Here is a 16,023-nt window from a genome sequence, read left to right as displayed (position 1 = left end):
CTCTGTGGACATGATGGCTGGCTGGACAGAACGTAATCACTGTCATTTAAAAACTCCGCTGTTATTGGACATTACCATCAAAGGTTATGCCTTGACTAGCGCCGCCGATGGCAAGGAGGGGTACTACATCTCACGCATGTGCAGAAGGTCCGGAGTAGTTGGCGGCGTCTCCGTCGGGTTTTCCGATGTGTTCTTCAGTCATCAATACTAGCAGGTAAGTTAGGACAGAGGTCATGGATGCTATTCTCCCAGAGACAAAGCAAGACTTTACACCATTGTGGCACTTTCGGGCATTAATATTTGAACACGGGTATTGAAGTGGATAAAAAAACAAAAAAAGAACAATGACAGCTACTCATGACTTGGAAATATTAAGCAAACTATCAAATCACGGTTCCACGCACTGGTGAAGAAATATTGCCAATCACGCACATGCAGCACATGTGGTCACATGCGTACACACAGCTGTGCAGACGCTAAAATTAACAAAGCATTTTTTTTTTTGTGCATGTGTGTGTGGGCCGGGGTGTGTGTGTGTGTGTGTGTGAGTGTGTGATTCCAAACCGCAGACCACGTAACAGCAATGTGGATCACAATTATGCAACCTTTCCAACAAGGCCAACACTTGCCAGTTATTCTTAACAGATTTGTGCAGAAATCAAAGTGAGGTTGGACATCTGGCGTTGTCTAGCTGTCTGGACAAAGGATGGCCTTGTTCTGCGGCATTGTACGTGTAACCTGTTGTATTTCGGCACCAGGTTCAGATGTTGCGTCCTATCTTCTTCTTCTCAACAATTCCCTCCTTATGTAAGAACAATAATCAGCTGAGTGGTTACAGCGAAGGCAAGCTGCCGCTTCAGCGCGAACACTGTTACATCAGCTCACAGAAGCTGATTAGTGGGGAGAGGAAACCTCAACTCAAACCTGCCCTACTTTTTGCTGCTGGAATTGTACAAAGTCGTGTTCGGGTTTGCGTGTGCGCGTGTCGGACAGTGCGGCGTGGAGGCATGTTTGAAGCTCACTGGGTGTAAATTCAATGCAAACAAAGCATGATGCAAACGCCAGCCACGATAGATGAGCTTTTTCCCAAAATTCCCCCAAAACACGATACTGCTATGCCTTTCTCTGACTAATATCTTTCTTGTTTCACGTTAGTATGTTGCAAATTTGCAGGTCCTGCTAAATACTGAAAAATGGATTTTAGGCGCTTTGTTAAAGAGCTTTTCATTCATTCAGGGATTAGGAAAGAAAATTGAGAAAGAAAAGATGATGCACCGAGAGAGGAGTATACAAAAGGTCACGAGAAAACCAAGCAAAGAGCCCAAGCATAAAATGTCAAGTGACATAGCAACATGAACGTGTGCAGTCATCTGATTTGACGAGAGTACTGAGAACATTTCAAGCATTAAGTTATTTTCAAGATGTGATCTGATTTGGAGTCATTCGACCTACTTGTCCGGACTGTCAATAGCTCTCCAGGATTGCAGATTGTTTTTTTTTATTCCTTTATGGTCTTAATTTAATTGCTATAAACACAACACTAATGTGTACTTTTGTTTCATTTCTTCAAAGAATACCTGTTCTTTGGTTATATACTACAGAGTCAATTTTACGTCACATTTATTTGCAAAATGTACTAACACAGTTATGCAATGATGAACCAATAGTACAAGAACACCCCACCAAATCTTGCGGGCGTTTCTCCAAATTCAACACAACAAGCCGGTTTGAATGAGCAGCGCCGTATGAAAATGATTCAACGCCTTTAATGAACGTTCATCTTCAGTACATTGAACCACAGGATGGACTACATTTTTGGGTTGCTAATGCAGATGTGCATGTTAAAATATGCGATCAGCAGATTGCATGTCCGGAAAGTGGCACTGTTATCTCCTCTGCTACATCACAGACTGCCGCAGCAGCAGAGACTTGTTATGTAAAAGCGTCTTATGTCACAAGCGCCTTCCTCATCCAACAGCTGATCGGCAAAATCATTAGTGGCACTATTGATTTGTTTCCACGCCATCTTTGAGCCAGCAAGTCACGGCGGAGATGAGCTTCTTGATTAACAGATGACACTTGGCATGACTGAAGAATTAGCACTGGCAAGTGATTCCAACGACGACTACAACAACATGCGCTTGTTTGACTAAAATACTTCAAGACTGAAAAGACCGAATTTTTAACTCATTCACTACCAGCAGAGTTAAAAAAAAAAAAAAAAAAAAAGGACGTCTTTAGCCGTCAATGGCAGTAAATGAGTTAATATATTTTCAACGTGCTTTCAAAGGTGACTCCCTTGGCTAATGTGCAATTGTAGACTCCTGATAGGTTAATAACACTCCGGAAAATAATTTGTGCGTGCAGAGGCTTTTTTTTTTTAAGCTTGCCACGAGCTTACTGTAAATTGAACCCAAACGCTGTAGTGGGTGGGAGAACGCGGCGGGTGGTAAATCATACTAAGAAGCCCGAGGGGAGCCACAAAAAGCCTATTGAGTAAGAGAGTGGCACCTGTTTTCTGGTGTGACAGGATCTGAGGTCATGAAGACAGCGTGAGGATGGCGCAGCGCAGTGTCTACATTTCTTTCCTTACATAACACTCGCAACCACGCACACACCCTCCCCGGATTGTTTTGATCCTTTTAGCCTGCGAGTATATCCGCGAGCCTGTGTGGTTGGGTGTGCGGATGAACGGAGATTGTTATTCGTTGAGTGGTTTTATAGCGCATAGCAAGTGCAGCTTATCTGCCAATGTTTCACCTCTAGACTGACTGGATTGCGCCGTTCCTTTAAGAAGGTATTATTTAAGTGTTCTCGATCATAATCAAATCTTAAATCTTTCAGAATCAGAATGTCCTTTATTGGCATTGTACTCGATGTACGAGATAGGAGAGCTCGCCTCTCCAATGCAATTTAACAAATAATTTAAATAACGCATTCACTGCCATTGACGAGTATAGAAGCCAAAAAGTAAATTCATTTTACCTGGGCTGGCAGTGAGTGAGCTTTAAATATATCAATTAAATTCATTAAAGATTAAATAATGAAATAAAAATAAACTGTAAAAAGTGTGCACGAATAAACACTACAAGAAAGCAAGTTTGGATATGTTCACGTTTAGAATTCTTGACATGATTAAGAATTAAGGGCCCAGATTTTCAGTTGTGAGTGGGGCTGCATTCAAGTCTTGCCAGCAGTTTCAAAAGTGTAACCCACGAATGTTTATCTGAGGAGGGAGGTGTTGGCAGGCTGCCACACTAACACATTGGGCAGGAGTGCAGCCCTAATCAGAAGGGCGAAATTTGCTTTTATGCTTATTCATGCACCTTCGTGCCACCGTATCAAATCCGGCAAACGCAAATTCTGAATCCTGTGACTGAGAGCGGCTGTAGCTCATCGTCTCTCTGTTCAATTCTCCACGCAAAATTTGTTGTCATGGCTCAACCCAAAAGCAAATAAACAGCCTCCGAGGCATACTCTCTGGGTGTGTTTTTGTCCTGCTTTGGACAACAAGAAGCCCTCTGTCCTCAAAATGGGCAAGGCAACCCGGCGTTATGTAAGATATAGAAATGTGATGCATCCGCTGGTGTTCTAAATTCACTCCACACCAGACATGATCTCTCAATGTGCCAACACCGCACCAAAAGAGGACGACGACACCTGCAGCATGTTTAACTCAGATACGCTCATTTAAAAGCTTTCTAAACGTTAACAGGAAGGGAAACTATAACAAAACATTCAGATTTTCCATTAAAGCCTCGAAAAAGTAGTTAGCATCTAAAAGTGAACAATTACCATTGCCTTCGATTCCAAACAATAGATACACATCCATGACAAAATGCATGCCGCAGGGAACTTCCGAAGACAGTGAGGCCCTTTGTGCTCCGACCTCTGTGCACGCTCAACAAGTCGAATGAGTTCATCTTGGGCACCAGAGCTGCTAAGAGCTCCTGAAATCTCCTGACTTTCTCCTGAGGCCTCAGACAGGCTGGCGCATTTATTGGCCTCTTTTCACAAGCAAAGCATGAGCCATTTAAGAGTTCGGCTGAAGTGTTAGGAGGCCAGAGCTACTGGCGTCATCCCCCCGGGCAGGCAGCGGCTTATGTAACACGAGTCATGTGAGTGCATTTGTGTACGCAGAGGAGTCGGGCCTTGTCAGGTAATGCTACTCTGCAAAGAGGAGCGCATATTACGCAACACAAATTACGCAGAGCGCGCAAAGCGCACATTATCTACAACCAGCAGACAGCTGCATATCTGATTTATTTTTTGGGTCAGGACATTCACAGAAAGTTGCTGTGGGAAGCTCTCATGATTGGCACACACTCACAAGTCAGTCACAACTGACCTTTTTCACGTTTTTCTTTTAGTTTTATGACAAATAAAAACCCGTTTGATCAGCTTCAGAGAGTGAACGCCACACACGGGGTTCCCGGTTAACGGTCATCATTAGGCTTTACGCCATCAGGATTTTTGGGAACGATCAGCAAGTGTGAAAAATCCAATAGAACGTAAATTCAGCATCAACAGCGGACCTTCTGCACGTATGTCGTGTCTTGTTATCAGAAATATGGCATTTAAATTATGTCATTTTGGAGGACTGGGACCCTTGACAACTCAATTTATAAAATGCAGATGACACTTTTTTGAATTTTATGAATACACTTCCAAGCTTCAAGGCTAAGACGATGCAAATTTTGAAATTTACTAATACCCCTCCCACGCCATCTTGCACCCTCCCCCCCAAGCCAGCAAACTCTGCTTACCTGGATGACTGTGTTTCCACCTTCCAGTAGCGCGATGGCTAACAGTATGCTTTCTTGGAAGATGCGATCGCTGGTCGCGTTCATGATGAGGTCGATAACCAGATCAGAAGCGCCCTCTTTATCCAGGTGGCACTGGACCTCTGCTAAACTCAGTTCACCTCGGCCTCCGACCCCAAGGCTGACAACTGCAGTCACACAAAAAAAAAAAAAAGAAAAAGACCGTCATTCATTGGATCTTTATGACAAAGTACACAATAAACGATGTTAAAAGCATTTATTTAATAGTTTAGCTCAGAGGTGTCCAACACCAGTTCTCGAGGGCCTTTATCCAGCATGTTTTCGATGTCAACAATCAAGTTTAATGAATTCGCTTTTGGTCAATGTTCTGATTATCATTTTCCTTTTTCAAATTAGGTCATTTTCACCAGTGCACATTGCATCACAGCACCTACCTGTAAGAGGTTTCCCTTGTGATCCAGAAGAAAGCGGACTATTGCTGAAGGGTGTGTGACTATCTCTCCTCTGTCCAGACTTGACATTTCCATAGTATCGGTTGACCAAGATCTGCCGCAAAGCCTCTCCCTATCATGACAAGAGGCAGTACAAGTTAGTGGTCTGTAATATTACAGGTTTTTTTTTTTTTTTTTTAAGTCCATCAAAAGAAATTCACCCAAAAATAAGAATCCCAAGCACTAATTGCCCCATTTGGACAACATCATATTCTTATTGATTGATGCCTTCTGACTTTGATTAAAGGTCACCACACTGATGTATTTAGGAGGGAATAGGCACGTCGTCCTGGTGAAAATCAGTGCAGCATCTAATTTACTCCATCTGAGTGGAGATGTAAATACAAAATGCACTAAAACACAACTACCCACTGCATATCAAAATTCACACCCATGTGGGGGAGCAAGGTGAGTGGGCGCCACGCTGTGGAGGTCATGTGACTGAGGGGTCACAAAGTTAGTCATTTGTCAGCAGAAGATGGAGCCCCGAAGCGGACAAAACTAAGTACCTACCCTCCTCTGATCCTCCAGTTGCTTCTGAGGCTGGTTGGGATCAAGCTCCTTTTAAGGGTGAGTTGCGTTAGCAGAAAGCAGTCAAAAAAAAAAAAAACAGTGAAAGGGTTGGAATTTGTTAATAGTGCATATTAGATTCACACGCATGCTGTGCATCAAGTGCAAATGAAATCAAGCTGGGGTAAATCGGTGTCATGCAGGGGGGGGGGGGCGGGGGGGTTCAGATAAACTGCATGTAAAATGAATTTTAAAACACATCAACGTGTTGAAGAAATGACCGGATTGCTCATTCCCAACTAAAACAAGACAAAATTGGAAGAAGGCTATTTTACAACAACAGTCGATCAAAAAAAAAAAAAAGACAAAAAAAAAACTGCCAGTGTCACATTGTCAGCAACTCAAAGTTCTGGCATGTTGTGACTCCTTCAAAGCTGAAAATTCTTTGGCGGAAGTTCTCGTTTCTTTAGTCAAGTATGTGAGTGACAAGCTGCCAGTGAGGGAGACACAAACCACTGCAATGAAAGGGACGCAAGCTAGCGACGCATACAGAAAAGAAAAAAAAGAAAAGAAAATCTAACTTTTTCCTTCACACAAAAACTTTGGATTTAAAGAAAACCGGAATGAAAATTAAAATGGATGGGAAATGTACGCGGAGATCAAATGACATCGGAGGCATTAAGATTTTACAAAAGGAGCCATATTCATCTCGATTGAATTAGATTAAACCGATGACAGGGAAACAGAACAAAAACTCGTTTTAGGCACCAGGTCGATCTTAAACACACCTCAGCAGAGACTTCAGGTTCAGGTGGAGGTGCCAGCTGATAGGGAATAAAAGGATGATGTTAGTCAAGGCTTGAAGATGGTCAGTTAGTCGTTAGTTGCTACATGGAGAGTCACTTCCATCCCTAACGGCGACAATTCAACACTGCAGCAAAACATTGCTCACTTTCAGTAAGCTCCAAACATTCACACGACGCACGTTCACGTTCTGCATGCACATGACACAAAGACACAGTAACAAGCATATTTGCGGATGGCATTGCAACGTGTACTGTCTTGAATTATGCGTCATCAAGCGCAGGGGTCCCCAACCACCAGGCTGCGGGCCACTGTCGGGCCGGAAGCCATTCATATGGGGCCTGAAAAAACAGGTCCTTGCTGGATGACCTCGCAGGGAAGTTGTGAAGCCCAGGCACACGGTTTAAAAAAAAAAAAAAGGATGGCGACTACTCATCTACAGCACTGGAGGAATGACCAGGCGTATAATTGAGTTGAAAGAACAGAAGAACACTACGATAAGGACATTCTGAAAAAAGACCAGATTATAGAATACTAGTTGAAAAACTGCAGAGTGTGTACTTGATAATTCCATGGTTCTATTGCACGAGCATTTATATGAACAAAAGCACAGTTAAAATATTCTGTAAATGGTGATTGTGATGATGATCTGCTCTGTGTTCCAGAATGTAAGGTCCTGGAAATACGTTTGGAGCTTTCTCTAATCCAAAATGCCAGGAAAAGAACAGCGGAATTTTATATGCGGTTAATCAGACACTTTTCAAATAGTGGCAGGTGTGTGCTGACTCCCGTTTAACACGAGTTTGAATGTGATTGGTTCATTCTCAACACGTTCAAATCACCGGTTAGAATAGGGTGAGCACACCTGTGCAAATAAATAATGTCAGTTGTTTCCTTTTGCTTCTCCGATCAAACTATTTTACCGGTACTTCTTGTCCCATTGAGCTGTTTCATTTTTTTTATACTACCAAAAAAAGGGCAAGGGTGTGTAGATTTTTCTAAGTATTCAATAGACGATATACATCCTAGAAGTCATACCACCTCTGCAGATCACTAGACTTGTTGCGTTTGGTTGTGAACATCGTCAGCTGCCCTTTTATTGTCAATTGCCACATCAGTAAACAGTTTGTATTCCAGAAAAGAGAAAAAAAAAGGGAGGGGTGTTGGCTCTTATGCAACAGCTTCCTGAAACTGGCTTGAGCCCAAGAATCGTGCAGTATTAACGTGGGGAAAGTGGGACAGTCTTTAAGAATCTTGCAGCAGCCCCTACTGAGTGTAGAGAGAGAGAAAAAAAAAAAAAATAACAAAAAAAAACAGCCTCCTAATTTCACCCTCTCAGGCAGTCGGGCGGGAGGAATGAGGACAAGCCGAGTGTGTTTGAGGTTGTTTGGCAGAAAAGAAAACTGACGGAAGTGAGTGGTAAGAAAAAGCGGACAGAAAGAAGTCAGAGTCACTTCATTTGCATAACACAATAAGATCGAATGTGTCACTTTCAACCCATTCTGTATACAAAAATAAGTAAAGCAAGTTCCGTTTTGGGGGTGAAATCAAGACATTCTCTCAGTGTGAACCCATTAATGGCAAATAGCCTCACGGACTCAAACACGTGCACGTGAGGGAGGCATGAGCACATGGAGTGAATGATATAATCGGGCTTGATTACAAGAGTGCCAGCGTGTTCACGTGTTGTTGTCCCTTTTCTGGCGTTTGGTCAACTTTCTATATCTGGAAGGATTAGATCATAAAGGAAGAGGGAAGGGGGCATTGTGGTGTGTCACAGAGAGGCATAAAGGTTCTTGTGTGTCTCCTGATGTTGACAGAAAGTTGGACGTTTGTTTTCCTCTCTCTATGAGAGCAATGTAAACCCAACATTATACTCGACAATAATACAAGTCATTAAAATAATGAGCAAATGCAAAGTACGGCATTGTTTTTGAATTTTCTAAAGTAAAGGGTGCGATCAAATCAAAATTACGAATCATAAATAGATCGATACTGGGTGGATGTTGCTTCCTTGTAAAGCTAGAAAACGCTACCTAGTCGCAAAACCTACAGACAGAGCAAAAGTGGAGCAGGAGGGGGTCGGGGTGGTCAGTGAACTACAATTCTTGCATAATGGTTAAGACAAAAGTGCCAAGACAAAAAAAGAAAAGCTTAAAAAAAAAACCATGCTCTTGTATTCAAACAATTGTTATATGGTCCGTCTTTCGAGCTCCAGTTAAAAGGCGAGCAGCAGCATTTTGGACCAGCAGGAGGCGCTTGAAGGAGGACTGGCTGACTCCAAAGTAAAGTGCATTACAGTAATCTAGCCGAGATCTAAATTCTTTCTGACATGAATGTGTTAACGCAGAAAGGGGCACACAACTCTCTTTCAACCCTTTCATGTCAAGCATCTCAAAATATATCAACTCACTCTTCGCTTACAAAGATCCTAAAAGCCCCAAAAAGAGAAAACCACCAAACCCTGCAACCAAACGAGACATGACCTCCATTTTGACAGTCAGTTATGACAAATGAGACGGGATGAAGTCACACCCAGCATCCCTGCGACATCCTACTCACAACAACAACTGAAAAAGGGGAACCTGCTTTTGTTCACTTCCTTGTGGACATTGGTCATGATCACGCATCATTTTGCAACGCACACACATACGTATGACATGCCCGCCATCCCACGCTGTCTGGCCCCTGTGATCGGGAGAATCCCCTCCTCAAGTCACTATACTCACGAGTCACGGATCTGATTAATATTGTGTTTGGGGAATATGAGTTGAGCAGCAAAATCCACCAGTTTTTAGCCATCTGAAGGGGCGGCCATTTTGTCACTTTTGTTGACTGAAAGTGACATCACAGATTCTCAGGATTCAGCTTCAACCAACAGATGAGCTGTGATTGGTCGCTAGCCGAGCCCTGAGCAATTTCTCGGTTGACAGAAGTGACAAAATGGCCGCCACCTGAAATGGCTAAAAACTGGTGGATTTTGCTGCTTTACTTAATATCCCTCGAACGCATTATTAATCTGAATGTCATGTTTAGATAAGTGAAGACCAAATAGAACATTCTATTGCAAAGATTTTTTTTTTTTTGACATCCCCTTTAAGTGTGCAACTTGCACATCTGGCCAAGCGCACGTAAATATGGACCTAGGTAATATCCCCGCACGGAAAAAGCACACAAACAATGTACCTAACCATATGAAGGAACGACAGACTCAAGCACAATGCATATCACAAACTATCCAAACTTGCAGGATAGGCTAGATTTAAAAAGAAAATGACAATTGAAAGGAGCTAGTACTGACCAAATACACCGGGCACTTACAGCGCGTGGGGAAACATCACAGAGATTCAGAATTATTTGTTTTGATTGTTTGTATGTATCCCGGGTAAACACAAAACTGTGTGACTGATCACAGTTATGTTGGTGCCCTTCATGCACAAAACAAAAAACACTTTTGCATTATTTGTTAAAATCTGTCTGACATTTCTCAATGTCAGAGGAAGGCAAGATTTGCAGTTGAACCTACCAAGATATTTTACGCAACACCTTGAAATTAATTCTCCAAATATGCAGGCATACTGGGAAATAAACTGCCATTTTTTAATACATGTGATGCACCATGTAGATGCCCGGAGTATTTGAAGTGGTTCAGTTGGGATGGGATGGACTAAGCTGCTAACAAAGCTTAAAAATGAGATGCTATTAAGCATGTTTAAAACCACTAGAGCCAGCGAGAGTGATATGTGCATTAATCAAAATAACAAAAAATCAAAAAATAATCAACCTCAGCCACATCCATTTCATCATCAAAGGCAATCAGCTGGAAGAAAAAAAAGTATAGGGGCGGAATTAGTACAGCGCAATTAGTGTGTTAGGCTTAGTCACACGGACAACATGTAAAGTTAGTAGCAGCTTGTTAAGACACCACGCAACAAACTTGACAGCGCATTCAAATAAATCGCCGATCGTATCGGCTGAACGTGCCGGCAGGAAAATAAAATGAATTAAGTGCCGCGTGATGAGATTTCTCAAACCTGAGACAAATTGTGACGTGCCAGCATTTTTCAAATGTTGGCAACACATGGTCTCATGAACATTGCAATTTTGGAGCTTCGAAACGATGTGATGGCTGACCTGCAACCAGTCACAAGAAGGAGTCATGCCGTATCAGCTATGCTAAAAATTCCTTTCAATTCTGCATTTCTGCGCTTCAGGAACATTTTGGCGCACCGTGCAATTTCTTCTTTGAATCTGTTGTGGTGCATTACAAACAACAAAGTACACGTCTCACTTTATCTACTTTATGATCGATTGCCATTGAAACATTTGTCACGGGGAAATTTTGCACAGCAGGAAAGGGAAAACATTTCCTGGAGTTTGGTTGTCGGTACCTTCTCTCCGTAGCCACGGTCCTTCGTCATCATTTCGCGGAGAGTCTGCAGTACTTTGATGCACAGACGCTCTTCGTTTTCTTCCAGCAACTGCTTGGTGTGTTTAATGAGTCTGGCATTCAGCGTATGGAGAGAGAAAACAAATACACCCGTTACATGTTGTTTATGTTGTTAGTCTTGAAGTGAACACAAAAGTTGTCTGGTGAATTTATGGAAACAAATTTGGTGGCCACACATCAAAGAGTTGGCACTTTATTTGATCAATTTGAAAATGTATGGAAAAATCGTTCAGGTGCGGTTGCATAAATATTTAGTTTAAAATCCAAACCAAAAATACATCTTCCGTTCCCTAAATGATCGCAGGGCATCTGAGTTCAGGATTTGCTGGCTGTGCTAAGAGTTGACACTTTAAGGGACTCCACAAAAGCCAAGCGTTAGGATAATCCCAGAAACGGCATCGGCTCCACGTGCCCTGCCAGTTTGTTTATAATCCAGTCTGAGCTCGTATCAGGCAGAACTTCGTAGCCAAGTGAGCGTATCATGTGAGAACTGGTTAATGGGTTCAAAGCGTATCATTGACCAGATCAAAAAAAAAAAAAAGAAAAAACACATCTCGTAGTTTCATACTTTGATATGAATCCTCCACTTTCACATTTCTTGCGAGCTTCGGTGTTCTCAGGGAAGAGCAACTCAGGACGATGTAAGACATCCACAAGCACCGAAAGCTCAGCTTGGACGAGCGGCCGAAGACGGTCCTCCAGAGCTGACACGATGTCCTGCAAAGGAAAACCATTGGAGCCAGCTTTGAGATAAAACAAGCAGTCAATTTATTGAGATGGAGCGAGTTCACAACCTTTACAAATATTTGGACAGTCAATTGTGTCTTTTTGGAAAGTTATAACTACAATGCGCCAAGAAGATGAATGCCGTATGGCAAAAAACAGAATACATTCTGGTATAAACATTCAGAAATGGTTCGGTTACCTTACTCATGACAAAATCATTTGGACTAGAAATTATACAAAAGGTGTATTGCCTCTGTAAACTAAAAAAAACAAAACAACAAAACAGTAACATTTTAGACAAAATGAACAAGACTAGGCTTATTATATTTCCTAGTAAGTGCCTTGCAAACCAGTCCGGTCTACTGGTCAATTAACTAGAAATTACATCGAATAATTCTGCAAACAAAATTGGACATTTTAATCAAAATTATCAACAAAAGAGGCATGACTGGACAATTTTCAGATGACCTCAACCATCATTTGTTTTTTTGCAAGCCAAAGTCTTCCTATCCAGCACATACGAGTGTAATATTAAACATGTGATTCCTCGGCCTCTAAAAATGAAAGGTGGTTGCTGGAGCACTCGCCCCGTGACAGGAAACGGGCATGAACGCGCTTGGACCATTGGCTGTCCATTTCAAAGTGCGCAAGAAGCAAGGTTGCGAAATCACACAGTCTAGAAACGGCACGCTTTCGCCAAAGTGCTTTCAATGACTTTTAGGAGGGACGTCAGAGACTTCCAGTGAACACACAGTCATGCGTTATAAAGAATTTGACACGCAACAGCTCGGGTTGTTGAAATTGTTTCCCCCGAATGCGAATGCGCATCATGTGGTTGGTTGCTCTGCATTCATACGTGTCCTTTTGTTGCGACCGACATCACAAGTGCCCACCTGAAGCCTTTCGATGATGTTTCTGTAGTCTTTGGAGGTCGGAATTCCCGAATCTCGTCTGGAAGTGTTCTTAGCCGACAGCTTCCAATTGAGGAGGCTCTTCTGCACAACATTATTGGACTTGACGAATAAGTTGTTGACTTGACTGTCCAGATCCACGGGGATGGCAATGGCTCTGCTCTTAGCTGGGTTGAAAATCATGCAAACGTGTGAGGGGTTGAAGAATTGGTGCATCAGACTTTTTAAGCAACAATCGTACGTTGGTGTCAAATCATACCGACGTCCGAGAGTACTTTAATGCAAGCTTCCACCGAAGCTTTCTGTACAGGGTTAAGCCAGTTACAGTGGAAGACTCGGAAAACCCCTTGCAGCAGCTGGACAAATACGGGCTGACGAGTCTGCAAACAAACAAACAAAAAACAAGATATAGCGTAATCGTGTTGTCGTTAGTTTATCATGAACAGTAAAAGAATATCGGTGGTGAACGTCAACAGTATCATAAAATATCATATATTCAATATGACTATTAAAGTAGAATCCCTGACTAAAGTGGAAGGCTGTTCAGATTTTAGAGAGCCAGCTTTTTGGATCAATCTGCGTATCACAGCGGTGGTTAGCAGCTGGTTGCTACAAGGTGACAAATCTATTGTCTGGTCTAAGCCCTAGAGAATAATTAAATACCTCAGTTATCTTTCCCAGAATGGCAGCCTGCAAAAGAGGGTCATGATATGATTGATAAATCTGGTGTGAAAATAATCAAAATTAAAAAAAAAATCATTTTCTACTGAAATTAAAATGAACGCGATGGTGAAATGTCACTGGGAAACTGCACGTGACGACAAACCACAACATTACAAACTATTTGACCTGCCAAGCACTCCAACTTGGGGCTTGGACACGGAGTGACCATTTGGAGGTATTGCATCACCTACACCCAGTTCCAGCAAAACCTTGAGCAACACACCCACAGATTTGGGAACAACAAAGTCAGAGTGCTGACTAAGCCAAGGGAAACATACAGAGAGTAGAAAGAGTACTACTTTGACCACAAAACACTTTGAATCACATACAAAAAAAGTTGATGTAACACTCGGGATAGGTTGGAAAAAGTGATTGTTACTTACATACATATTGCGAGCCATCTATGCGGAGAGAGGAATTTTGTATTTTATCGTGCATGTACTGCTTAAATCAACATATATAATTAAAGCAACAAGTGACAACACGAGCTGAAATGAGCCCTAAGGCAACGAATTAATCGAAATGATAACTTGAGAAATAAAATTGAGCTGTTTCTATTTTTCTTTTTCTTGGACACTCTAGCATTGCATGTTGCGTATTGGATCTCCTTCGAGTGCTCATGTTGTGGCTGGCCTCGAACTGTTTACGTTAATTGTAGATGGTTCAATCAATCCAATCATCACACTGAAAACCGGGGAGTCAATAACACAGACGCTGACAAAGACTGCAAACTGTACGACATAATTAATACCCAACTGCTTGGCCGACGTTCTGAAAAATGCCGCCGCAACCAGTTCAATTACCTGCAAGCTTGTGCTCTGATCTGAGAAAGGAGAGCTGAAGAAACACGTGACGATGCTCATGACTGTCTCAGTTACGTAACACTCCAGCATGGTATCTGCGTGCTTCCTGTCACTGGTGTTGTTGCACACCTAGACATAAATAAACATGTGTGATCAACTCTATCATACCAGTCGTTTGTGCGTGACAGCGGGGCTTTTTTTTTCTTTCCTTAATTCGGGTGTTGAGCCCTGCTTACCCGGCAAATGTCCACCAGGAAGTTTTCAAACAGCTTCCACATGTGGTTCGATGTATAAATCTCCTTCATTTCCACCTCGGTGTCGACATAGCAGTGGTTCAGGAAGTTGATATAGGCAATCTTTATCTACAACATGTGAAAACCTTGGATTTATTTGGGAAGAGGATTTTCACAGTTCTATTAGAGGAAATATATAAAAATATTATTTTAAAAGCTTCACACGGGATTTAATGATAATGATGTCATGGATAGCAACACCGCAACGACCATATTTTCCCGACTACAAATTTCACATTTTTTCATAGTTTGGCTGGTCCTGTGATTTATACTCCGCAGCGATTTATACATGAAAAAAATGTAGTTTCACAGACAGCCACAAGAGGGCGCTCTAGATTTATGCACCGACATCTCCTACTCCTTTCCAAGACGACTGAGAACGACTGAACACAAATATCTCTCAAGAGAATCATCCAATCATGAGTGAAATGCGACTTCTACTCCAGTGCAACTCATGTATGTTTTTTTTCTACCTCATTATGCAATTTTGGCCCGGTTCGATTTATACTAAGGAGCGACTGGTTGTCTGGAAAATATGGCGATAACTAAGTCACACATTTCATTGTACATCTGAGCAATTTGCGACGTTAAATATATTCCAACCAAAATGTAAAAAAGAAGCGCTCTCACCTCAGGAATACAGTCTTCATGCGTGACCACCCGCACGATGTCATCCAGAGGCAACAGGGAGTTACATTTGATCTCAGTGTAGACGTTTTTGCCCTCGGTGCAGACCGCTAACAGCTCCACCAGGTGGATGTGGTACATCAACTGGCTGTTCTCGTCCATACGGTCCCGCTCCGAGCGCATCATTTGAATTAATGTTTGAAAGGATGCACGATCGTTGTAGAAGACGAGGACATCCTCTCCTGAGTTGACGAGCTGAAGGGGTCAGAGTCACAGATGCTCGCAACCATTTCACAGCACTCAAGGAAAAAAATTTGAATGCTCAAAAACTACGATCGGAACATTTAAAGGTGAAGACCCAACAAATGTATTTGCAATTTTTTTTTTACAACACTTGTTCATAAAATCCTCAAAATGTCAAACCTCAGCCATGACAATGTCTTGACACTTTTTGATGAACTTATTCTCCGCCTTCACGATGGTTTGGAGAAACTTAAGGTACTGGACATGTCGACCGTGCGTCTCGGCGCAGTGGACAAAGTGTTGAACCACCCGCTCGTTGATCTCACTGCAGAGTTGGAAGTTATTCATGAAAATGTGCTGCATGGTGATGGCCTCTAGAATCTGAAAGAGCAGAAAAGGACTTCAGGGAAAAGCACGAGCAAATAATAAACAAGACAATTCAAATCATTCAAATCGGATTTGAGCATGTCGCTCACCCCTGGGTTAAGAAAGAGGTTGATATGCTTGTGAAGAAGAGCTTGGTTCTGCTGGTTGCCGGCACAGAAATTCTGCAGAAACTCGTGAGCCAGTTTCATGATTTCCTGCATGCGAACATCCTCACCCTGTCGTAGAAAACACAGAATCTCCTTTTTTTTGGCGTCTGTAAATGTTCAACTGT

The 16,023-nt window shown here is 42.2% G+C and overlaps 1 protein-coding gene across 12 annotated transcripts in view; it reads right to left on the bottom strand.

The window, feature by feature from the left end:
* itpr1b (inositol 1,4,5-trisphosphate receptor, type 1b) overlaps positions 1 to 16,023 on the bottom strand; it is a 47,444-nt gene that overhangs the window by 19,260 nt on the left and 12,161 nt on the right. For 4 of the 12 annotated variants that reach the window (XM_088309764.1, XM_088309766.1, XM_088309769.1 and 1 more), the window contains 16 exons: positions 15,842 to 15,967; positions 15,546 to 15,746; positions 15,126 to 15,377; positions 14,439 to 14,564; positions 14,203 to 14,331; positions 13,783 to 13,800; positions 13,340 to 13,366; positions 12,936 to 13,056; positions 12,659 to 12,843; positions 11,608 to 11,756; positions 10,981 to 11,092; positions 10,374 to 10,409; positions 6,574 to 6,609; positions 5,789 to 5,836; positions 5,219 to 5,348; positions 4,767 to 4,951 (listed from right to left, as the gene is read on the bottom strand). In XM_088309764.1, the coding sequence (XP_088165890.1) occupies positions 4,767 to 4,951; positions 5,219 to 5,348; positions 5,789 to 5,836; positions 6,574 to 6,609; positions 10,374 to 10,409; positions 10,981 to 11,092; positions 11,608 to 11,756; positions 12,659 to 12,843; positions 12,936 to 13,056; positions 13,340 to 13,366; positions 13,783 to 13,800; positions 14,203 to 14,331; positions 14,439 to 14,564; positions 15,126 to 15,377; positions 15,546 to 15,746; positions 15,842 to 15,967 (1,881 nt within the window). The remainder of the gene's footprint in view (positions 1 to 4,766; positions 4,952 to 5,218; positions 5,349 to 5,788; positions 5,837 to 6,573; positions 6,610 to 10,373; positions 10,410 to 10,980; positions 11,093 to 11,607; positions 11,757 to 12,658; positions 12,844 to 12,935; positions 13,057 to 13,339; positions 13,367 to 13,782; positions 13,801 to 14,202; positions 14,332 to 14,438; positions 14,565 to 15,125; positions 15,378 to 15,545; positions 15,747 to 15,841; positions 15,968 to 16,023) is intronic. The other 8 variants (XM_088309765.1, XM_088309776.1, XM_088309771.1 and 5 more) reach the window with 5 other exon arrangements.

The sequence above is a fragment of the Idiotropiscis lumnitzeri genome, chromosome 11 (genome assembly GCF_059441095.1).
Source record: "Idiotropiscis lumnitzeri isolate Australia: NSW breed Sydney's pygmy pipehorse chromosome 11, RoL_Ilum_1.0, whole genome shotgun sequence".
NCBI classification, from domain to species: Eukaryota; Metazoa; Chordata; class Actinopteri; order Syngnathiformes; family Syngnathidae; genus Idiotropiscis; species Idiotropiscis lumnitzeri.
Note: the sequence above shows the minus strand (reverse complement) of the source record. Positions and strands in the feature narration are given on the sequence as shown.